This window comes from Entamoeba invadens, assembly GCF_000330505.1.
Source record: "Entamoeba invadens IP1 unplaced genomic scaffold scaff_1105074726367, whole genome shotgun sequence".
Classification (NCBI taxonomy): Eukaryota; Evosea; order Mastigamoebida; family Endamoebidae; genus Entamoeba; species Entamoeba invadens.
Window position 1 is genome coordinate 59,940 of NW_004440445.1, and position 26,049 is coordinate 85,988.

At 31.7% G+C, this 26,049-nt stretch overlaps 6 protein-coding genes across 6 annotated transcripts; 2 read left to right on the forward strand and 4 right to left on the reverse strand.

Moving 5' to 3' along the window:
- Positions 1-59: 59 nt before the first annotated feature.
- EIN_150030 (hypothetical protein) lies at positions 60-14,693 on the reverse strand (the record flags this gene model as incomplete). Its single annotated transcript, XM_004257899.1, has 1 exon — positions 60-14,693. One exon carries the CDS (start codon positions 14,691-14,693, stop codon positions 60-62), a length of 14,634 nt encoding a protein of 4,877 aa, XP_004257947.1.
- Positions 14,694-16,109: 1,416 nt separating this feature from the next.
- Positions 16,110-17,422, reverse strand: EIN_150040 (hypothetical protein; the record flags this gene model as incomplete). The annotated part of the gene is made up of 2 exons (XM_004257900.1): positions 16,110-16,457; positions 16,649-17,422. 2 exons carry the CDS (start codon positions 17,420-17,422, stop codon positions 16,110-16,112), a joined length of 1,122 nt encoding a protein of 373 aa, XP_004257948.1.
- Positions 17,423-17,565: 143 nt separating this feature from the next.
- On the reverse strand, positions 17,566-19,901 carry EIN_150050 (hypothetical protein; the record flags this gene model as incomplete). Its single annotated transcript, XM_004257901.1, has 2 exons — positions 17,566-19,119; positions 19,425-19,901. 2 exons carry the CDS (start codon positions 19,899-19,901, stop codon positions 17,566-17,568), a joined length of 2,031 nt encoding a protein of 676 aa, XP_004257949.1.
- Positions 19,902-20,871: 970 nt separating this feature from the next.
- On the reverse strand, positions 20,872-22,284 carry EIN_150060 (hypothetical protein; the record flags this gene model as incomplete). The annotated part of the gene is made up of 1 exon (XM_004257902.1): positions 20,872-22,284. The coding sequence occupies one exon, from the start codon at positions 22,282-22,284 to the stop codon at positions 20,872-20,874; it is 1,413 nt and encodes a 470-aa protein (XP_004257950.1).
- A 767-nt stretch (positions 22,285-23,051) lies between these two features.
- Positions 23,052-23,813, forward strand: EIN_150070 (rab17, putative; the record flags this gene model as incomplete). The annotated part of the gene is made up of 4 exons (XM_004257903.1): positions 23,052-23,054; positions 23,092-23,208; positions 23,261-23,371; positions 23,427-23,813. The coding sequence occupies 4 exons, from the start codon at positions 23,052-23,054 to the stop codon at positions 23,811-23,813; spliced, it is 618 nt and encodes a 205-aa protein (XP_004257951.1).
- A 1,310-nt stretch (positions 23,814-25,123) lies between these two features.
- Positions 25,124-26,049, forward strand: EIN_150080 (hypothetical protein; the record flags this gene model as incomplete). Its single annotated transcript, XM_004257904.1, has 1 exon — positions 25,124-26,049. A coding segment is annotated over one exon (926 nt), but the record flags the coding sequence as incomplete, so codon positions are not given.

Below are 26,049 nucleotides of genomic sequence, written 5' to 3' on the forward strand. Positions count from 1 at the left end.
AATATTAGCCTTTGGTCTAATATCAACAAAAAGACCAAAAATAAACAAAAAGAAATTATTTAGTCTTTCTTTGAGCCAGAATTGCTTCCTGATCCAGATTCCGACGTCTTGTCAAGTACACTTGTTGTCTTCTGATCATTTGCAAGTGGAACTTCAAAAGGTACTGGAGCTAAAACGATTTCCTTTTTAACTTCATTTGTGGGTTCAATTGGCTTGTTATCTTGGTTTTTGATTTCTTCGTCTTGTTTCTTTTCATCAACATCAATCTCTTCACCTTCTTCAAAGACTTTCATGTTCCTTTTTCTGACAATATAAACGTGGACGACATAAGCAATCAAAAGTGCAACAATGACAGCAAGTACCAACACAAAGATAATAATGACGGCTATCATGTACATTGGGAACTCAAACTTCTCCACAACACGGGCCATTCGATCTTCTGGACACGTGATCTGTTCATTAGGCAAGTCGGTCAATACAACACCATTGCACGCTTCTTTGAATGAAAATGTTCCACTTTTGAGTTGTGTTTTCACACTTCCACCTGGTGTTGTCGAGTCTTCTGTGAACTCAAAGTTTGCTGTGTTTATTGGAGACAACACACGAAGAACAGTGAAGATCTTTCCACTTGACCCACTTGGTATCGTGACTTTGTAGTGTGCATTTGTGATAGACAATGTGTCACCAAGTGCGTCGTCATCAACTGAAATTAAAGCGGGTTGTCCAGCTTCGACTTTTACGTTGAAATTGGTCTTATCATCGAATATGATTTTCGAAGAATAGATGTCGAGTCTCCCACTCGCAGCGACTGTGATTGTTCTTCCATTAAAGTTGCCTGTTGTTTCCTTTTCAAGTAAAATTGAACCAGTTGAAATAGATAAATCGACATTTGTGATACTTTTTGTTGTCAACGAGTGCGTCTTCACATCAATTGTTCCTGAATTTTCTAATCCATTGATTATTGGGACCTTCATTGGTTTCGTGAATGAGATAATTCCCTTCTTTTCCATTGTTACCATTTCTATATTCGAATTTATCACTTTGACTTCAGTGGTTCCACCAAGCGAAATCAACTCACTGATGTTTGCAGATGTTCCTTCCAACAATCCGTTTGTCGTGTAATACTTTGCAAAAGTGATGTTGGTAACTTCATAGTTAACTGTGTTGACCACTGATTCAGTATTGACAATACACGTCTCTCCATTGCATGGGCACTGACTTCTCTTCCATTTCGTTTCAGATGAGACTTTACCAGAGAACTCTGACGTCAGATCGCATGACAATTCCGGAATTGCAGTTTTGTCCAAGACGGCATTTGACTGTCCAACAATGAGTGCGTAGTTCTGATCATCAATAACATTCTTTGTACTAAATTCGGTTGTTGTTATATGTGAAACATCATTGTTCAATATGAAAGTAACATTCTTATTGCTTGGATCTTTGTCTTTGTACATCACTGTTGCCTTATTGATAATCACTTCTCCAATCACTTCAAAGTTAAACACGACATTCGGATAATTCTTTGTGACTTTTCCAATGTAATCAGCGTCAAGAGTGACAGTACACTCATCAAGTGTCATTTTGTTATATGTTGCATCAAACTTGTTAGTGATTTGGTCTTTAGTAGTTGGGCCTTGAATTGTAAAGTATGCATTTTCCAGTAAATTGATTTTCGCGTCTTTTCCAAAGTAAATTTGTCGAGTGACACTTGGAACATTAGTGAGATTGGTATCAAATTCGAACCCGGATTGTGACGTTGGTAGAGTGACTTCCGAGTTGATATTTAAAGTTGCTCCATTGATGACATACAGTTCTTGTGTTGTCAGTGCATTTGCTTTAATTGTGAGAATAGAACTTGACTGAGTCAGTCTAATTGAATCGATTGTAATGTCTGCACTTGAGTCAATTGTGATTGTACCTGCTCCATTTTCTCCTTCATCGGTTATTTGGTATATATTAAGTGATTTCGTTGCTCTTATATTTATGTTTTGACTCATTTTCATCACAAAGAATTTGAACAACTTGTTGATCACCAAAGTGTTTGTTGTTGGAATTGTAATTTTATTAAACAACGCCGTTGATGTTTGTGAAGGTTCAAACACACAGTCTGTGTTTTCGGTTATCGGGCACGCAAGAGAACAGTCTTGTTTAATCTCAGGGTTGTATGTACAATAACAAATTGCTCGTGAATCTCCTTTGATTGTGTCGCATTCTATATTTTCACATTTGTGTTCTGCTTCACCACTTCCACACAAATCAAGTTTTGAAAAACTACAGTCGTAGTATTCCATTGTGGTTTGAGAATTAAAAACAACTTTTCCTTTCCAAACAAGTTCGGGTACAGTAATCACTATTGTTGAATCCACAAAGGATTTTCTTGTTATGGGGTGGATGCACTCGTTTTTGGCAAGTGAAATAACATCATTGTTTATATTAAAGATGTTTACATTCAAAACAGCTTCTGTGTTATCTGCATCAATTAAAATTTGTCCACCATTATAAATCACCTCATCTGTGTCAAAAGAGTCTGACGAATATACAGTAGAATTCTTTTCCAGTGTCAACAATTTCATAGAAGCATATTGTTTCACTCTCATGATACCTCCATCTTTGACTCGAATCGTTAATGATGTCACTTCAAACGAACTCAAAGTGATATCTCCACTGATCACTACATTGGCAACCAAATTTTCAATTGTGGTGTTTTCTTTGAGTTCCATGTTCTTCCCAGATAACACCACTCCATATGAATCTTTATTCAAATTATTTATGATTACGTAACATGGTATTTTTGCTGTTTCGTCTGCACATGATATTTCAACGCTACTTGCAGAAATATTGAACACATAAATTCCACCATTCTCAACTTTAATCTTCGCACCAGATTTTTTCACATTTACTACGTCATACCCTTTCGTAACTTTAGAGTTATCTTCAAGTTGAATAACATCATTTACAGTACTTGGTATAGTTATAATATATCTTTGAATAAAGTTGGTTGTAGTAAGTGATGTTCGTTTACAATCTCCTTCTTTGTTAAAAGTACACAAGACGTCGTCTGGGCACTGGAAAGCACTCTGAGTATTTCCATTGTATATCAACGTTTTTGAATCGCAAACCATCGAAATGTTATCAAAATCCTTTGTTGGTGCTGTCATTGATACAACTGTGTTAATAAGTGGTATATGTGTACTTCTAACACCGGGAACAAATGTAATGGATTTTGTCGATTCTAAGTTGAATTTGTTTACATTAATAATCGAATTGGTTGATGTTGTTGCTGCAAAGGTGATTTCATCAACAGATAATTCGACTGTGGGACCAGTTATAGTTTGTTCATTTCCCTTAATATTTAAACTCTTTAGATTGTACTTCTGTTGTATGGTGTCAATAAAACTCAGTGAACCCGTCTGTGAAATGTCCACACTTGTTTGCCCTTTCAAAGCCAAATTAACAATTTGTGTGTGTGCATTAATATTCAGTGTGCAATCTGGCGCAACTTTAAGGTTATCTGTGTTATTAATCAAATTGAGAATATAAGGACTTGTCAATGTTACACTTTTATTAATGATAAGATTTTGAATTTCAATTGGTGAAGTCGTAGAAGATTGCAATTTGGCGCCGTCTGGAACTGTAATTTGGTAATATTTATCCTCCAAAATTCCGTTGATAATTGGGGAAGTCGGACAACTTACATTAGTCAGATCAATTTCAACTGAAGAGTCTGGACAAACTGAAGTAAATTGGTAAATTCCATTTTCGTGTACATCAATATTACATTCAACAGTGTCAACAGCTGTACATTTTGAAAGAGCAAAAGAACATTCCCCGACATAGATACGATTACTTTTCATAAGTGAATTTATGTTCTTGCTCAATATGGGCTTCACAGACACACTCAAATAATCAACAATGTATTTGCACACTCCTTCATCTTTTTCAACACCATTTTCAATGATGATATTTTCAATGTTTTGCATAATAGTGAAAAGAGCCACATCGGGATATGTGTCTATTACTGTAAGAGTTGCGATGTTAATTGATTCATAGACATTCATTCGAGTCTTTGAAACTTCGAGATTTGTAACACGAATTGGAGTGTATATATTTGCTGTAATTAAATTAAGTTTAACATTTGAGCAATTCATCTCCCAAATATCCAACTCAAGATTGTTTAGTTCAATAAACGAGTTTTCGGAATGTAAAAAGACGATATGATTGAAGGTATACGCGCTACTTGTCGAAGAAACAACTTTGAGTGTAGAGTCTTTCACTGTTGTATACATTGGCAGTCTTTCTGTGAAAATAAAGCCCGAGTTGCTTTCTTTACTTTCAAGGTAAACACTCTCTACATTTGCATTAATATCAACATTAATCATTTTATTAACATTTGATGTCACTTTGATAGTTTTTGAATTCAAATCTTTCAGATTGAGAGTACCCAGTGCATATTCAGAATTAACAACAACATTTGCAATACAATTCACACCATTTGAATTTACACACCCTTGGGCTGGATCATTTTCAGGGGTTTCAGATGTGTACTTTACATCAAAATTAAAGTCATCGCAACTGAACATTGTCGAAGTTCCATGAACAACTTTCTTGTTATTACATTTAAAGAAATTGGTGGATCCAATTTCACCTCCTTTGATGGGGAATAGTGAATTAATTAGTACGTAATTTGCTGTAGAAACAACATTTTCTACATTTAGAGTAGTGATATTGGAATTGATTTGAATTGTTTTGTCGAAATCTTTGTTTGAGATAACAAGTTTAAATGTATCAATATTAGAAGTCAAATCGAAAACACCAAAGTTAATGAGTTCGATTGTTGGCACCGATGTTATTGGAATTGTTTCCAACGAGTTGTGTATAACATAAGAACAACCTTCTACGTTACCACTTCCTCTCATTATAACTTTTCCTTTAATTGTTTCGTCATTTACGCATTTCAAATGTGCAACATTTACAAAAGTGATATCATTGAGTGGAACCAAATTACTCAAATCAAAATTTCCATAGAACGTGGAAACTGTATTAATAACAACTTTTGGAGTGAGTTTGACTTCATTTGAACAACTGACTTTAGGAGAATTTATATATATTGTGTGAGTTAATGATTTACAGTTCAAATTTCTGTGGTTAACAAATGCTTCATTTGTGTTTATATCAATTTGTGAGTCGGATGTTGTTATACAAATTTGTTCCTCTGTTTTATAATCTGTATGAGATGTTAATATTGATTCAACTGGTCCACATTTTGTGTAATATTTTGCGTAATGATTGTAATATTTATCAGCAGAAATAGTCCCAGATGTTCCACTCTGTGTTAGATTATTAACAGTTAATGCTTTGAATGTCTTTGTTATAACATTAAGACTATCAAAAGTCAGGGTTGCTTTCACTGAAAGTGATCCCGTTGTCAACGTTAACATTTTAGTCACTGTCATATCCGAATCAACAATAACATCACCATTAATAATTACACTTTCTGAAGAAGTGATGGAAACCAAATGTGATGAAGCCAAATTCAAAATTCCTTCAGATTTAACAATTGTGACATCATTTAGTACTGCCAGATTTGAATCGTTGCTGATTTCCAAAACACAATTTGTAGCTTGTATTTGGAACTTTGGTGGTTCTGTTATTATAAATTTGTTTGATTTGTTTTTACCTACCAAAATGAGTTTGGTTACACCCGGTTTAATTGTTCCAATTGTACATGTCGAAGCAGCACAGATTACAGAGTCATAATTTTTTGATATATCAGATGATGTATCACTTTCAATTGAAAGTTTGCATATCGTTGTTGGTGATAAACAGTTGGCAGTTGCGTTGTCGATTTTATTTACTTCTTCGTATCCATTTGCTGTACAAATTTGGGTTGTTGAAGAGACTGCCCCCAACACAACTAGATTCTTACACATCACCTGAATTCCATTTGTATCTCCAGTAATCTGTGAAGTCACCAAACTGGAATTTGTCAAGTTTGCAATAACAATTGGATAGACAAGTATGTTCGTATAATCAGACTTAAGAATGTTTGCAAATACCACATCTCCATTGACAATCAATTCATTCAAATCTCCATCCAAAGATACACTAAGTTTTGTGATTGTTGTTTTTGATTTTTCGTTGAAGATGTATTCATTGCTGTTTCCTAATGTTATCGTTGAGATGGTTTCCTCTCCATTCAATGAGCACTTTCTACAATTTAAATTAAATGAAGAAGTTCCACTTATGAGCTTATAACCATTTGTAGAAGTCGATGATATGTCACTAAATTGAAATGTACTTATTGTGATTTCCTTTGTATTACGAGTTAATGTAACCTTTTTGTTTCCAGTTTCTTTCATGATATTGACATTACCAATTATTGTTGTATCAGTTTGTATTATAAGTTCTTTTATGACAATTTCAGTGTCTGTTGCAGTCAAAGTGTTTGGTGATGTTGAAATTGAAAGTGTTAACGTATCTATACTATACAATGCATTTGATTTGAATTCCATGTTCTTGTTTAATAGCATAGTTGCAATGACATCATGGGCTAAAGTATAAACATTTGAACTCACTCCACTTTCAACAATTATTTGGCATTTATTATCAGTTGTGTCTCCATCAATGTGATTGTCACATGGGCAGTTGACTGTAGAAAACTGGTCGTCATATATATTTGTTTGTTCTTTGACAAAATAACATTTGACCAAGTCTGTCTTTGTACAAACACCCGATCTCAGTGTTGACTTTCCATTGAGTACAACAAGATTTTGGTTATTCCCAGCAACTATATTTGCATTTGGTGAATATACAACGTCCATACAATTAGTCACTCCTTCTAATTCGTTTATTGTTAATTTTTCCTCGTTTAGTGTGTTTAAATAAACAACAAATCCTGCTGTTTTGGGATTCAGTTTTGTAATAGTTGCGCTTCGTGTAAATGTAACAACAGTATTTGTTTTAATTTGTGATAGTGTTGAAATTATTGTTTGAAGAGAGAATTTAATATTGTTTGTTGCTTCAACTTTTGTGAAAGATATCTGGTTATCTGTTGATGTCAACTCAACATTTTCATCATTTTTGATCATCAAAGAGTTAAATGTTTTTGAAAGTGCAATCTTTTGTGTTGATTTGGTAACATACAAATCAAATCCATTCTTTTCGGCGTCATGATTGCAATCAGTTTCTGAGAACGTTTTCCCATCATCCAGAATTGAACAACGACATCTGTTTCCAACAGAAATTCTATTGTGATTTGTACTACAGTTAGCAGAATTGATTGTATCTGAAATACCAGTTGTATAAGACACACAATATAAACTACATTTATTGGTATTCACTGTTATGGGTGTTGAAGTTGTTGAAACCAACACATAATTAGTTCCATCGGTATCTATTTTGGTTGGTCCCCCAACAGCTCCTTTTATTTCCGTTTGTGTCTTGATATAAATGGTAGTGGCAGACTTTCCTCCCATGTTGAGAATAGATGATTCAATATCACTCGTTGAAGTCAATGAAAACCAATTATGTAATAAAGTAACTTCAGATGCGCCTGTATTTGCATTGTATTGAGTCGAATGATGAGGACAGTCTTTGTAATTTAAACCACCTTCTTTGTTTTGAATAACACAATCACAATGTTTTGGAGCACCACTTGCAAAGTATCTGTTGATTCCATTACATGTGATGTAGTTCATGTCGGCAAATAAATCAGTTGATACAAATAGTGGATAATTTTGCTTGTTATCAGTTGAGAATACTTTGACATTTGAAGAGATGATATATGCACTACTCATTGTTTGAAACACCGCTTTAATTGTTTGTGTTGTTTGTGTGGCTATCAATTTGAAATCAATATTTTCAACCAAGATTGTATTTCCACTGTTAGAAACAGTGATTTCATTCATTGGAGTTGTCACTGTTGAAGTGAGTTTAACATCTTTCCAAGAATAACTTAATGTGTATTTGTTGTTTGAAGCAGTATCAAGCATTAAATGGAATACACTTGGATTCTTTGTACAATCAACATCAAACTGACTGAATTTGCAGTCGCAAGTGATATCAGTCGTGGACTTAAAGGCACGATAAAAAACATTGGTGTTATCGCCACAATTCACTACTTTGTATTGATTGTCTGGCATAGTTTTAATTGAATTGTAAATGTATCCATTCGTTTTTGTTGTTTCAGAAGTAGTGGGGAGTATATCCTCAAAAACGGTGTAGGTTTGTGTGTTTTTAAAATTGCCAATTTTGATGTTTTTGCCGATGCGTAGTTGATCTAGTTGAGTTAGCTTCGAAACATCTACTGTACTTATCTCTTTCTGGGTTTCTTCTTTACTCGATATTTGAATTAAAGCCGTTTGAACACTTGAAATTATGTTGAGTGACTTAAAGTTGTTTGTCAATTGTGTAGATTCGGTGATTTTTAAATTATAGTACTTTGAATATTCATTGACGTTACAATCACCTTTTTGGTTCAAACATTCACATCCTTCAGATAATCCATATCCAAACACTCTTCTTTGTATTTCATTATAAAGTTCACACACTTTGTCAGAAGTTGGTGTTGTAACGGACTTTTTCACAAGAATAACACCATATGTAATTTGAGAAGGAAGAGTGATACCTTCGGAATTTTCAACAAGCAAATATCCATCACCCACACTTGAAAAGTCGATTGAAGTAACAGTCACCTTTATATTTGGACCAAACGAAATTGGTTTAACAACATGAAGCGAGTTGAACGTAATTGTTACTGATGTTGTCGAAGTGAATGTCACACCATTTGCACTTTCATAATTCAAATCTGAGTAAATAGACATATCTCTAATTATTTGTACAGTATTAATTGTTGATGGTATTTCAAGAGAGTAAAGGTTTACAGAATCACTTGTGATACATGAATCGGCAGTTTCTTCTTCATAAGTTGATCTTTCACTATCAATTTTTGGTTGTTTCAATATGCATTTACATTTGGACAATTCTGTCTTAAAGTAATATATATTATTTTGACAACTATCTTTATTCAAGTAGATTGGTTTGATTCCACTTTGTGTTCCATTATAAAGGGTAATAATATTTTTATCAACGGTGGTCGATTTAGGTGAGGGACTATAAGTTGAATCACCATCATACATCACTGTAATATTCGCGTTCTTTCCCAATGAAAGTGTTAATTGTCTTGTTGAAAATTGCATTGATGTTCCATCTAATTTTTGGTTAAAATAAACAAGACCATTCACTGTTATTGGAGAATTTATTTTGACGATTTTCGATATTGTCAAGTCTTGGAATATCAAATTTCGTGGGGAATTAAGTGTAAAAATGTTGGTTGTTGAGTCATGAGTATATTTCATTGAAGCAAAGTTTGTCGCTTCTAACCCATAATTGACTATAGTTTCATCGAAATTAAGGGTAAATGGATTTGATACAAACGTATAAAAATTGTTCTGATCCAACTCTTTTCTACAATCAAGTTCTTTGAAGTTACCAGAGTGATAAGTACAATCAAGAGTAGTACCCTTTGTTATTCTTGCAAAAGTGGCATCACTACCACTTCCAATTGCAATTGATTTGAATGTACTTGGTCCTTCAAATTTCTTTCCACTGGCTATTACACACAGAAAATCAGAATCCAATGTTCCAATGAGATTATTTTCAATTTGAAGATCTTCTTTGAAAACAGCAAAAGACATTGAAGACCCAACAGTTAACTTTGTGAATTTCATTGGTGTGTCAAATAGCATTCTATCAACTCCTTTTACGAAAGTAAATTCGTCAAACCACAATTTATCAGTTGTTTTTTCGGAAACAGAGAATGTATAAAATGTATCTTTTGTATCAAATATGACAGAAGTGAAGTGAATGATCTTTGATGAATTTAAATTGAGTGTCCCTCTTTTGGACACAAGTCGCAAATAAGCTGTCGTTGTTGGGTTTCTTTCGGCATATTTTGAACAGTCCCATTCTTCAAAATCTCCTTCCAAAGGCAAAGTACAATTATTATCAGAAGTCTGTTGGACACGATAGTACAATGGATTTGATGATATTTGTTGTTTGTGGAGATTCGTGTCAGTCATAAGTGTTGATTTTTCACTTAAAACAAAAATGGCTTTTGGATTACCTTTGGATGTTTTGAGTGCTGTTGAGTCGAAGAAGTATTGTGTATCAAGAGTACTGTCGAAACTCAATTCATCAATTGAACAAACGGAAAAAGTTATGGCTTTGGTATATGTCTTCAATTTGTTAACAGTGAGGTGTTTAATTTGGGTTGCACCTATCAAATCTGCTTCTTCAAAAGATGATAAATTTAAATTGGTTAAGTCAACAACAGCATTTGAAGAAACGAGTTTGAGTTTATTTTGTCTGTTTTTAGCATACAAATTGCAATCGAATTCGTTGTATTTTGTTGTGTCTGTTGGTAAAGTACAAACATTGTTTGCAGGTGTCACCGTGTTTGTTGTTGAACTGATTCGATAAAATCCATCTGCTATTTTAGTTGAATAATCGTTTACATTTCCAGCAGTTGTTGCTTGCAATACAAAGAGATGTGTTGATGTGAAAGATGAAGAATTTACTTTTTCAACTGATCCTGTAATAATTCCATCAGTCACTTGGTAAGTAATTTCAACTGTGTTAACCTTTGCATTTAATGTGAATGTTTGTAATCCCTTTGGAGCAAACGTTTCTACTTCACCAATCGTATACATCATTCGACCCTCAAGTGATTCTCCTGTTAGACTTGTAATTTTGACGGTTGTTAATGCTAAAGTAAGTTGTTTGGTTTTAATACTTTGGAAAGTTCTTGGTGTGCTGTCTGTTGTGAATTGTGAATTTTCAGGAATGACATTGTCAATTTTGAGAATTTGTGATGGAATTGAATTAACACAATCACCCTCAAGATAAAGAGCGTTATTTGAATCGTCTTTGCCAGAATAAGTGCAATAGTACCCATCAGATGATGATATTCTAAATTTTGTTGTTGTAATTTCATGGTAACTGTACGGAACATTTAATGTTGGCAATGTATCTTCTACTTTTACTTTTACATAGTGCATGACATCCATATTAAACTCCTCTTTTGTTGTCGATATTTTATTGAAAGACCCTTTGAAAGTACCATTTTTGTGTTGTACGCCAATAACTATGTTTTGAACTGATCCATCAAGGGTATAACTTGATGTATTAATGTTCAAAGAAACAGCCTTAATCAAGGAAATGGTCATATCATGTGTTATTTCCATCAAATTAAACTCGTTTGCATCGCTTTTGAAAGTAAAAGTCTTGATAGATTCCATCGTACATTTAAACGTTTTTTTATTTATGAAGTATTTGTTTGAGCAATCCCACTGTTCAAATGAGGTTGTGCTATTGCAGAAACAACCATACCCAAGAGTACTAGTGTAATATCTATTCATAGTAGAATCCAATTCCACATGCAAAACAGTTGTTGGTACTTTTACAATACCAACAAACAATGGGTTCATTCCGTTTTTAACTTCATTTTTAATTTCAGAAGGTTGAGTATTTTTTGAGTTAATAACAAGAGATTTATAAGAAGTTGGCAATTCCAGTATATCAACAATCAGGGCATTGATTATTAAATTATCACTAAATGAAGGGACGAATGTGGTTGCTTTAAGAGCTGTGATAGTGGTTACAGTTGTGGTCGTTTTGGCATTTTTGAATGTATTAACAAAGTTGTCAAAATTATCTGTGGTGATTGTCAAATCAATTCCAATTGAAGCTGTAGAATTGCAATCTGCTACATTATAAACACCATCAGTGTAAGTACATGTATTATCACCCCCTGTCTTTCCATAATATCGATAATGATTGTTTGTTATTTTAATATGATATAACTTTGGTGTTGTATTTGAAATGGTATTGGCAACTGATGCATAAAAGATCGGTAATACATTTGAAGAATCCTTTGAAATATCAGAGATTGTTGAATTTTCGATTATTCTATAGAGATCATCGGCAGTGTTCAATGTCAACATTCCAAGTTGTGAATTTTTAATTATAAATTTAATTGAAGTGATAGTTGTTGAACCACATTTTATATTTTCAATTGCGTAAAAATTACCAATTTCACAACTCAAAAACTTTTGAGTGATCCCATTGACATCGTTCATAACCACCAACGTCATTTTATTTTCAAAGTCTGGAATAAGTTCAGTTTGAATTGCATTACAATCATATTCAACAAAAGTTGTACCAGAATTTGTTGTACAATATGTGTCGCTTTTTCCGTATCTGAATAAAGTATCAGAAATTGCTGTTCCCGTTGTTCCCTCCACAATACCAACAAAATAAATTCCATCCTCATATTTAATTGTGGCAATTGAAGTTGTAGCATACAAGTAACACCCACTTGAACTGACGACCAATTCAGTGTTAATTTTACTGATATTTAAAGTGAACCCCTTTGTTAATTTAACATTGTCTGCTTCTTTAAGAATTGCTGAAGAACCCGTTGTCGTCTCAAAGTTTACAAGTTTGAGGTTTGGTTGATTGATTGGAATATTATCGAATGTGTTGATGTTTTTGATACTTTTAAATTTTCTATCTTTCTCGTCTATTTGAGATGTTGTTGGTATTTTAATATCAATTTCATTAAAATTAATAATAAAGTTGCACACATCTTTTGTTTCAAAGTCTGTTCCGGTTATAGTACAAGTACTTTCTTTTGCATAGAAATATTGTTTATTGGTTCCATCGGTGACATTGTATTGATTAAATTCTGTGGATATCACTGAAACCATCTTTTTGGTTAGTAAAGTTATCGAATTAATGGTTGTCAAATTGGAAAGTGTGATATTAGAGTCTGTTTGAATATAACCATTAACTGAAGTGGTTGTTATCAATGATATTTCATTTTCTGTTTTAATAGCTATATTAAAGAAATCACAAGCAGCAACATCTAAAATACTATGAACAACAAGAGTGGAAGAAGAAAGTGAACAACTAGTTTGATCAGATAGAGTGAGTTTATTTACTTTGAGTGTATCAATGAATATTTGTGTTTGTTGGAGAATCAAGTCAACAAACATGAAATCAACTTTATAAGTGTTTAAATCGCTCTGGTCACAATCAACGAAATTGTAAGATTTGTCGGTTAAAGTGCAAGTATTTAAAATAGATGTGATTTTCGGATCATTTGTACATCTTGAATATTTATCGTTAACCTTTCGACACTGTGGCGATGTGTCAACGGCCGAATTGTGTACCCAAACAAATTTAGTAGTATCTCCAACCGTAAGTGTTGTTGGAAGATTTGACAAAATAGAAATGTTATTTGATGATGTTGTGTATGAAGTGATTTGTATTTTTCCACTTACAATAACAAGTGGAAAATTTTTGTTATCGACGTTGGTGCAAGTCAATTCGATTCCATCTTTAATCTCCAAAACTCCAGCAGCAGTCAAGTCACACTTCGAGAAATCTCTAATGTCACCGGGAATATTGTTTATTTTAGTGACTTTGCTTTGAACAATCAAATCCGAGAAATTTCCAGTTGCATATTTTTCACAGTCTTTTTGAATGAAATCACAAACACCTTCTGATGTGCAAGAAAGCTCACATCGGTTTTTAATATTGTTATTGGAACTCATTGCTCGGTAATACGACTTTCCCAACTTTTCTCCAATTTTAGTTGAACTTATTGTGATCGAATTATCATGTAAAACATATCCGACATATTCCGTTTGGATTTGAACAGAAGCAATTTTCGAAGAGAGACATGTCCCATAAACAAAGACTGGTGTAAACTTGAGGGTTTGTACAGTTATATTAGTCAAGTATACGTTTTTAAAAGTTAATGAAAGTTCGTTGAAAATGTATCCCTCTATCTCTGTTGTTCCTTCGTTGAATTCAAAGTCGTTGAATGTGACCCTTTCTACATTAACAATGGGAAGCTTCTGAGAAGTACCCAAATATTTCAACGTGAGTTTGTTTGAATTATCCAATATGCTTTTAACACAATCTGGTTCAACAAAAGCGTTTCCTTCCGTGTTAATTGTGCAATATTTATTTGACTCCAAATTGGTGACTCTGTAATAATCCGAATTGACTTTAAAACTACTTAATTTTTTGCCTTCCCAAGACGCCGAGGATGTTGATTTTTTACTCAAATAGAAAAAGACAGCAGTGGACTGTGTTGGGTTTGGATCGTCTAAAAGATGAATAACTGTTGGGTTAAAGTCCAAGAAGTTGACACGATTTTGAACACCATGTTTCATATAAAAATAGGTGACATTATTTATTGTTCCTTCAATAGTAAATACGCCGGTAATATTCAGCGTTGTTGCGTTTATTGTATTTGAAGTTTCAGTTATAAAAATTGTTGATGAATCGAAATTCACGATCATCCATTGTCCAGCGGTGAGTGTTGTGGATTCAAAAGAAGACCCATGATAAACCAAAATCATTTCATCGTGTGCAAACTCGTCGCACATGTATTCTTCAAATTTGTTTCCTTCCAAAGTGCAAGTGATGTGTGAGTTTTCAGTTGTGCCATAACGGTACAATTTTGGTTCTTTACTAAAAAGGTGGTTTTTGTATTCAGTGTTAGAAATGGCCTCTTTGGAAACAAGGAAGAACCCTGTTCTTGTTGTTGATACTGTGTATTTAAAATCGTCATGTAAATTGCCGATAACATCGTTTAAAACAATTTCGGATGCGTAGTTCATTGAGATATCAGCCACCTCAAACCCTTTTATGTCAACTATCTTAAAATTAACTGTTGTAGTTTCGGGGGAGGTAGATGCTTGATTGGTAATTGTGACAGTAGTTGATTCCCCACCTTTTGTTATGTTGAGTTGTAAAATTTCTCCAATGTTTTCAAAAGTGGGTGTATCTCCAGCTTCTGGGTTTGTAACATTTTTTCTTAAAACAAAAGTCGCCAAATTTACATTTGAATTTGCTTCGATTGATAAATCATAAGATGGACAATCTCCATAATAATCACATATTGGCGTTTCTTCGTTTGTTCCAGTGCAGTGACATTTACAACCTGTTTCTATTGTGCATTTCATGGCATTAGATAAAGTCACAATAAAGAAAATAATCTTTAACATGATTTTTTAAAGTTTATGAATTTTAATTTATTTCTTTATTAATAAAGTAAATATTTATTTATTTTCATTCTTTTGATTTGATTATTTTTTAATTGTTTCACATATTTTTTGTTTCAATATCAATTCTTGGTTGCCAAATCTTATACTCAATAATTATATTAATTAATATCTTAAATCTATTTAATTTATAAAATTGGACATTATTTTTTTGGAAGAAACATTTTCGTTTCAAACCCAAATATTTTCGTCCAAAAAATAAACAAAAACATTTGTTTGAATCATTTTAAAATTTTTTAGTTTTAAATTTGATTCTTATTCATTCTCATATAATTAAAAGATACCCTTTTTAAAGTTTATGAATTTTTAAAAGTCAATTCAATCCAAAAATTTTATTATATTCTTTATTTCCATGGTATTTTTAATAGTATTTTATAGTATAAAAAGCAATTTATTATTAATTGTTTTTTATATTTAGAATTATTACCCAAATTTTATTTTTAAAAGTGTTCATTTGCATTTTTTCCAATAAAAATTAAAAGTATTTTTTGGATTTGAATGGTTCTCATTCATTGAACCATTCACTTATTGAAAAATCATGTAACAAATAAATTACATAATACATTTGTACTTTTCGTTTAATTATTAAAACATCAACTTGAACAACAAAAATGATAAAATATTGACTTAAATATATATTTCCATAAAAACATCTTCAAAGATATAAATAATATATGGAAAATCCCATCTCAATATTATATGTATTCAATGTGCTTATTTGTAAATTGTTTCAACTCCAAGTATAGTTAATAAACCGATAAACATTTAAAAAACAAATAAATAATATCAATTTATCTAAAGTGTTGTTCTTAAATTGTTTCATCTCAATAAACCAAATTATTTAAAGTAAAAAAACTTACAACTGTTTTATTATAAGAATGAGTTGTTTGTGTTAAATATAAATATAATAAAACAAATTCTATTAATTCATTGATAAGTCACGTTGAAATAACACAACGATAAAAAAAGCAATCAATATAATTCGTCAACAATTACGTATTTTTCTGGTATATTCTCTTTCAAGTCATCATCATAATCATCATCGTCATCATCATCGAAATTGTTACAAATAAGACCATAATACGAGTTTCGTGCCGATTTTGCCACTGAAAATAATTTTCGTTTCCAATCCAATTTCGTAGACGTTTGTAAATCTTTTTCAACATCTGATAACACCGTTTTAAATTGATTTTTGTTATCAATTGAATTGATCTTAAATCCCATATTAAACACGGTATCTTTGAAATTGCTTTTAAACTCATAAGACACAATATAGAGAACTTCAAACATTTCGTCTGCACATACATTGTTCATTAAATTCTATACTTGAGTCATTCGTGTTATTTGTGGTGTTGTCGTTAGTACTTTTGTTAATAATTTAATAAATCAAGTATAGTATAGTAGTATATGGTATTTATAGTAATAAAATCTTATTAAAATTACTAAAAAGGACGACAAAGACACCTCTTTTTGTATTGGTACCAAGAATGTATTACAAATAGGAAACAAACGAGTAAAACATCTGCACTATATTCGAATAATATGGTACTCGATATATTCACATCATTTAAAAACTGAGTAATTTTGCCTGCTGCCTTCAACCCTTGTACGTAAGAGAACACGATATTCCCTCCGATAGTGATCATTTTAATGTTTGTATCACATACCAACAAATGTGCAAAATAGATAACAAATTCTATCATCTCAGCTGTCATATCATAGAATGCAATCAAGTACGCAACACCTTCTAAAAACTTTGCAATATTCTTGCGAAGAGATTGAGTAACAACCATTTCATCTTTGATCTTCAAACCCAAATTTATCAGTCCAAAAACCATATCTTTCACCGTCATATCTCCATACAATTGATCGACAGTAAAATTGAAATTTTCCGTGGACGTCATGTTGGTCGCAATATTATACACTTTAATCAATCGATTCAATCGCTTATGACTATATTCGTAATTTGAGATATGTTGATTGTCTTCGTCGTCCAACTGTTGTACAAAATCGCTGATCACATCACAAAATTGAAGAAGAATTTCTGGGACATCCGTCAACACCCGAAATTGTGAGTATTGTTTGTTTTCTTTCTCTTTCAAATGGATTGAATGTGGCACTTCTGTTTGTATAGCTGGGGTGACACCGTTGATTCCTTGTTCCTTAGTTTTGCGTTTCAGTCGTTTTCGTTTGTCTTCTTTTGCTTTGTTTTCGTCGTAAAACACGTTGAATCGTTCAACAAAATATTTCTTTTGAAAGATGGTCGACGAACTCACCCGTTCCATCAAATATAATAAAAATTTCCATTCATTTTGACAAATTGATGTGTTTGGAATGGTCAAATACTTCTCCCAGTTGGCTCGTAAGAACCGAAGAATAAACAACTCAGACTCCACACTATTTGTTCGGATGAGTGACGAAATGTCCATCAGAAATGTGTAATTGGAGTCGTCAAAGAATTTGTAGAACACGCGAATATCCCATTGCACCCATTTGGGCACATCAAGATCGAAAGCGAATTATAAAAGATTTTACGCGCCTCCAACGCGTCTTTGATATTTCTGCATTTCATTTGGTTCGCCCAGTGAAATGCCATTTCTAAGACCCCATTGTCTCGTATCACTCCCATATTAACTTCGTTGCAACACAACCCTTTGATGATGTTCAGACAGGCTATGGTGATGTCATAGTCATTTTGCCAATATTCGACTATCACCTTCAGTGTAAAACACAATTGAAGAACAACACTATCATGGGCGTTGACATCTTTAATATAAAACCGCGTTTGTATCGGTTCAACAAAATTGGTGGTGTCTCCTTTGCATGGCTCGATGTTATAAATTGCTAAGTAACTCAACATCACTCGTTTGTCAATGGAGTGTTCCTTCGCCAAATTACAATTCACTGCCAATTTTCGCGTCGAAAGTAATTGAGAGAAGATCCCCGACATCATCAGATAAAAGTAGTACACCGCATCTTCAAAGTCTTTGGTCACGTCTTCGGGCTTTTTGTCTTCCAAAATGAATTTAAAAACAGAACAAAGGTTCGACACCATATTCATTTTCTCGTCTCGAGTTTTATTCCCAACAAGTCGTATCGCATGGACATCACGATTGGCAGTATCATTCTCTAAACAGTGAATGATGTCAACAACATACCGGATCACTTTATCATATTGCTTCGAACAAAACGTCGCTATGTCTGCGTCGTTGCCTTCTCTCAAATTCTCACAACTCTCATTCAACATGATCTTCTCAAACACCAAATAAAACGCATCAACGTTATTTGGTGGGAGTCCCAAAATGTGATTAATAACACCTAACATGTAATACATCGTCGTGTCATTCGCTTTTCTAATATAATCATTAAAATTGTCGTAAAACAGTTGCTTTAAATGGGGGACATTTTCTTGCACATCCACATACACGGAGGTCGCAAGTATGTTATTTAATATCTCAAACCCACGCTCATATCCTCTCGGCTTATTCATATAATCAAAGGCGGCTATTTGAAATTGCGTCGTAAGATTCTCAAATAACTTCTTGAATTCAAATCCAATTTGGTTCTCTGTGGTGACATTTGTGTCTGAAACATATTCATCATATAATGTCTTCCAATTCGAATAAGAAATCCGTGTTACTATTTGAAAGTATTCATAACTTAAGTCTTCCAAAGCTACAACAACATCCAAATTGTCATATATGATTTTCAAAACGTCAATATTGAAAAAGTAATAATCGTTTTCATCCATTTCATCACACTTGTTAATACTCAAGTTCTTTAAAATGGAAGCTATCAACGTTATCATCGTACTCCAATTCATCGTATCTTTTCCTATTCGAAACGCACATTCGTCTCGACGATAATAAGAAAGTTCAAGACGCTCATACGCACTGATTAAAATCGGTATCATAACGTATTCGTTCAAAAACAATCGAATTCTATTGGGATAACTGTCCACATCTCGTGTTTTGTCAAATATCTACGTTGTTATACATTTAAATTCCAATTAATAAAGTGTTGTGGTGTTTATATACATTTGTATACAATTCTATACAGTCAAATTTGATGACTCCGTATTATTGCTTGTCATGTGACAAATACAAATTATGATAAACAAGCACATTTCGTCTTGAATTCATAGTTTTCTTGAACTTTGACACAATAGTATTGGTTTTATTTTTTATAGTATTTAAATAAATAATATATAGTATTTAATACTATTATATATTAATAGTATTAATACCATGTTTACTGTACAAAGAAGACAACAAAAGGAAAACAAACTTCAACAAAAGCATTAACAACATCACAAAATTCGTTATACGGAGCTATATTCAAATTTTGGATGATAGTATATAACTCATCCAAATCGTTATCTATTTCCCATTTTGCGATGATAACAGCAAGTTTGAATTTAATTGTATATTTGTGACAAAGATTGTATTCAGAAGTCTGTACCATAATTTGTTGTTCGATTTCACACGCCCTTCGTAATACGTTGTCAATGACATCGTGTGGTTGGACCATTTCATATGGCTTTTTAATGATAGCTAAAGTTAAATTATTAAGACAGTCTATCATCCTTGAGATATTTGCTTTGTTACAATATTTCATTATTAACCCAAACATTTCGGCGTTCTTGATATTGCACTTAACAAAGTCTTCGTAATCTTCTTTTTCGTATGGCTGTGCAACATTTTCTGATATGTGTTTGAGAGTCATCTCAAACTCTTGCTCTTTTCTTTGATCGAATGTTGGCATTGTATAACTTAGTAGTAAAAGTTTTCAAGTTTCATTAAGGAAATAATCAAGTTAGTATTGCATTAACTCTTTTATAATTTAAATACATATACAGTTTTTTCCATAAATTCGTTTAATATTGTGTTCTTTTATTTATCAATCAATTTAATAACGTAAAAAAATTACAAATGGTTACATTTACAAATAATAAGCAAAATTATAGAAAAAAAAACAATTGTCGTTTAGTTTCTATTTTTATATCTTTTATATCTTTTTTATAAACTAAAAATAAAAAACAATTAAGGTGAATTTTTATTGTAAGTCAGCTCCCAAGACATTTTGAACAAACTTATTCTCAGATGTCATCTTATTCGTTTTACATGTGACATCACCTGTTATGAACATGTTTTGCACAGTTATTAACCTATGATTGTATTTTGTTTTTCTTTTTGTTATAAATCACTTGTAATTATAAAATTAAATATATGTAATTAACCCATTATTATATATCATTTGTCCAAGACAATGTCGTATTTAATGTCTTTAAATGTTTTTAATAACGAGTTGGTAAAAAGTCTAGCTCTACAAACTTTATTTTATTATAAGTTTTATTATCTGTTTTTATTTGTATTATTATTATTTTTCAGATAATAAACGAGCCATATAAGAATTCAGTCACAATATAGAGACGCCTATATAATGGATAACTTTAAACTTATATAAGTACATTAAGTCGTTTATACAACCAAATTATTTAAATTATCAAACTTTACATCCATATAATCAAATATTAACAAAATTTGATGCTCAGTGGTTCATTTACGTTTAATATCATTTTAAGAATAACACCAACAATAATCGCATTAAAAAATAACAAAAGAGAATTTGATTTAATATTATTAACGACTTAATATATCAAGTTACAACAAATAACACAATAAATTCATTATTTTTATTTACTGAACATTAAAAAAACTTCAAATAGCAACGCTTAATTTATAGCTTTATCCAAGAAATTGACTGGCGTCCCATTCCCAAAAGTGATCACAAGAACTGGCAAACAATATGAATACGACCAGTCAATCGGGTTATTCACAACATAAATCCGATCCCTATCAACCAACAAACCTTTATTTTTTGGTCGTAAGACATATGTCAATATCAAGTGATTATTTCCTTTCGAATAGCCCATTGACGTTCCAGGATCTCTTGCAAAATACTCTCCGGGCCCATACGCTTGTCCTGCTCTTTTATGTGGATCAAACCCATTTTTACATATTGATTGGATACAATTGTCGTTACTCCCATGCCAACAAAAGAAGCCTGATGTCTCAATCGACTCCATTCCAAACTTCTCGACACACTTTATAAATCTGATATATGACATGGAATTCTCAAGTAAGAAGTTGTTGAATTGGATAGAATTGCTCTTCTGTAATTTGAACCCCATATTGGTATAGTTCTGTCCATGTGCCTCGGGCGTCTTTTCAATGAAGTCTTTGCCCAATTGAATGAGTTGTCCCAACAGTGGTTTTGCAAGTTGTTGTTCATATAAATTCTTTTCGTCGCGGTAGTCCGAAATTGTTTTGTTGTTCTTCCCAAAGTCGATACGGGCAAACTTTTCGATGACATTTTTGATGTTGATGAGGAACTCAATTTTCGTGAGAGGGTTGTACACGTCCTTTTCAAAAGCTCCCGACTTGAAAATCATTTTTAAAGTATCGAAGCGCAGTTTTGGAGAGAGAAAATTATACTTTGGTGGGATAACAGGAAACATTGTCGATGAGAATTCCAAGTCGAGTTCTATAGAGTCTCTTGCTGAAAGACTCATCATTTTGTCCAAGTCAGAAAAGATCGGCGAGTTTGGAGCAAAGTGTTTGTAAGAGACGACCCAGTGATATGGATTATCATCAACTGCCTTAATAATAAATCCAAACTTCTCTTCATTAAAGAAGGATTGTATAATGTCTTCTTTCAAATTTTGATAAGCAATTTCTGTATCAAATGCAAAGACTTGTTTCTGTGTTTCCAATGCTATTTTTCTCTTGGCGTCAAGTCGATCGCTTAAATTTTTTCGTTTGAGTGCCGGGTCGTTTTCCAAAGCAAATTGGTGTTCTTTTTCGTCTTTGAGGAATTGGGAAAGTTGTGTTAAAGCGTCTGTTAAACTCTTTGGAGGTATTAAAGACCAAGTCGTCTTCGAGCGGTTGACTACATGTTCATATTTCTTCCCACTTATTTTAACGTCATATTGACTGGGAGTTCCATTCGCATATTGAAAGTAAAACTCTTTGTCGTCTGGGATGTAAAGTATTTGAAAGACGTGTTTTGATGTGGAGTGGTCCAACATACAGAAAGAACCGTCTTGCTCACAATAAGAAGTAAATTCGTCTTCAATGGACGACATAAAATTGATTTTTTAAATCTTTTTTTTATAACAAGTTGTTCAAAATTGGATATTTTTAGAATAATTAACATGTTTTTTTAATTAATTAAACACTTTAATTAACGAGAATAATATATACTATTTTTGTATAACTATTATAATAAATTTTAGTTTTGTTTTTAATTTATTATTATAAAAAAATATCGTTATATATGTCTTTTTAATTAAAAAAAATATGTTAATATATTTGGTCAAATAAAAGAAAGATTTTTTAAGAAAAAAAAATAAAATTATAGTTCGAAAAATTATTTCAATTGGTCCTTAATGAATAATAAAAATACACATGAAAAAAGTTTGAGGTATAATAATGTAAAAAAACACTTTTGGGATTTGTATAAATTTAAATGTATAATAACAACAGTGTTCTATTTTTATTTTCCCATTGTTGTTGGGATTAAAAAAAATAAAAAAGATTATTTTATTAAAACTCATAATGTGATGTTTATAATAATGTTTTTGATTCATTGATTAAAAATAGTATTGTCATTCTAGTTTTTCAATTCAAAATTATTTATAACAAAAAATGAGATATAATTTAGTTAAGATTATTACAATAATTAAAATTTGTTTATCATATAATTTAAATAAAATAATGGTATTTATAATTAACAATTTGATGTTATTATTCTAAATTTTTATTTTATTAAACAAACACGACAAAGAAGATTTTGTTTTTATTAAATAATTTTTGTTGTTTCAAAAGAGGAAATTAAACTCAAAACATTGAAATGGTTTGTTATATTGATCCAAACTCGTCTGATTATCTAGGAAAGCCCTGACATTTTAACGCTGAAAATCATTGTGATTGGCGAGCCTGATGCTGGTAAAATCAATGTTATACGTCGTTATTGTCATGGTGTATTTGAACCGACGTACAGAGCAACCGTTTGAATTTCAATCTGTTTTTTATTTGAATCAATAAAAGAATAACAATAAGATTGGCGTCGACTTTGCTGTTAAGTTTGTCACGATAGGTGGTAAAGAACTTCAACTTCGAATGTGGGATGTAGCCGGCCAAGAGAAGTATATTGGAATGACACGAGTATATGTTTGCTTGTATTACACATTTTAATCATTTAGAATAAAAAGAGTGTGACATTTAGTACAAAGATGCACAAGGTGCAGTTATTCTTTATAACACAACTTCTGAATATTCACTAGAAGCAACAAATAAATGGAAAGAGGACCTCGATACAAAAGTTTCGTTGAACGGTGAGCCAATTCCTGCAATATTAGTTGGTAATAATTCGGAATTGCTTACCAATGAACAAAGGTCTCAAGCTGAAAACAGTTTGAAACAAAAGGTGTTACAACAAAGATACACAACAGGAGCACTCATTTCATCAAAAGGAGACCCCAAGTTTAATGATGTCATGGAAAAACTTGTGCGTTCAATTTTGATAAAAATAAACGTAGAGGATTTGGAGGAAGACTTGGTCGTGTTAGATGAGGAACAACTTGGGTATCAAAATAACAATAATTCGGTTTAATATTTTAAAAATTGATGTTTTATTTTTTACGCTTTTAATTGATATTTGAATATAAAAAAGTTTAATCTTGATAAAAAACAATACACCCATGGTTGAGATATTATTAAGTTGACTATTACAGTATGACAAGTTTGACTTAAACGACAAGTTTGGGTTAAATGGTAAATATTATAATTTAATTATTATAAAAATTTGAACTATAACCCGAACTAATTAATTGCTTTTTTATTATCAAGTTTATATAAAAAATTGAATAATTAAAAGCAAGCCAAAAACCCAAACACACAACATAAAGAATAAGAAAGCAATGAAAAAAGTAAAGATAATTATAAACTATCACACGATCATGATCATCACCAACATTTTAATGTGATCACAAACAATAAAGTTTTATCAAAATTTGTCAAATAAAGTAACCATAACATTTCAAATTCAATTATAAATACAGTCTAATTTCCCTAGAGTGTGTAATTATTATTTTTGTTGTTCTCTATTATTTGAGCATTTCTTAAGAACAAACCAAAAACAATATAGACATGCTCTTTAAAGAGTGGGTCCACTTTTTATTGGCCAAAATCAAGCGATGATTCTTAATAAATCACACTCTTGGGAGGTTTGGCAGTTTTTCCTTTCGTTGAATTCGTTTTTATGGATATTATTATTTAATTAAGTTAAAAGCAGTATTCTTCCATCGCGATAAGAAATACTGCTGATTTATCATATTAAAATAAATATAAAGTAATACAAACGTTTCCGAATGAGGCGGCACATGTTTTGGCGCGTTTGAACTCAACGAGACAAACACGTTAAAACATATAAAACAATACTTAACATGTGTTTTGGTTTTATTTTTCAAGATCAGAGTGTAACATAAAACAATAGAATTAATAATAATTTAAATATTATTCTATTTAACCATTTAATTATTTTCTAGTTTAACCCACTGTTTACTATAATAATTGGTTTTTAAACCATTAACGTGAACCATTTAAGTCAAACTATTCCTTTTAAGGCAAACTTGTCTAACTGTATACCGTTTCCGTTTTTTATCACTTCTAATATATTTCAGATTCAAATGATGCTGTATGATATCCTGTATAATTTTGTTTCCAATGAAAGCAAATTAAATATTGTGTAGGCTTTTTTCTTCAAATGGTAATTAATTTCTGGTTCATTTAATAGATATAACAAAAAAAAACAATAACAAAGTGCCGAATAAAGAAATCACAGTTTTTAATTGTAAAAAACAAACTTTTATTAATTTTATTCGAACAAATAAAATAATATGAACTACAAAATAATCAATTTTAATGGGACTTGAAGCAGTCTTTCTTATTAATGTATGTATTTATATACCGACTTATCAAGACATTCTCAATTTTCTGCTAATTAATAAAAAAAGTCAAATTGCTGTGAAAAGTCTTCGAGTTAACCCATGGTTTTCATCATCTTCTGACATTGAAAAATTCCATTACCACTTTTCGGAAAATGTTGAGACTTTGAATTGCAACAGTCTTCCTGTTGATACTAAAATAGCTACATCAAAGAAAATCAAAATTCTTCGAAACTTCAGGTTTTCACTTGATTCAATTAAAACTGCAAAACAATTTGGACTTGATTTCTTTTTTGATAAATTTGTGAATTTTGATATATTACGAGACGATTCCTATTATATAAATAATATACTTGACTCACAACACGCCCGTTTTTCTTTGTCATGTTCGCCATCTTTCTTCATCAAATATTTAAGAGCGTTTGACAAAGAAGTGAGACGATTTCCAAATCTTCATTTTCCCACAAAAGTTGTAATAACAATCAGTCGGAAAAACAACGAACCTATCCATTTGTCACACGTCGGTGACTATGATATGCTTAGTATAATTAATAGAGCTGCTCTTGATTTTCATAGTGAATTTATTATAGTGTGGAGTAATTGCCAATCAGATGGAGGTAATGCACATACACTCGATGTATTAAGCGAATGCAAACATTATACCAATGACTCTATTACGGATTCAAACGTGACTACTATGTTACCACTTAGTGTTTCAAAAGGAGTTCAATTCAAGTTTACAGTAAATGAATTGCATTATATAAAAAAAGCATTTGAAACTGTTTATTTAAGTGCTGCTCAAACTGTATTATTTGAAATCAATGGAATCAAATTTATAAATTTAAATTGGTGTGATGTTAAAATAAAGTTAAATAAACTTGAAATACAAGGAACGGAACGATC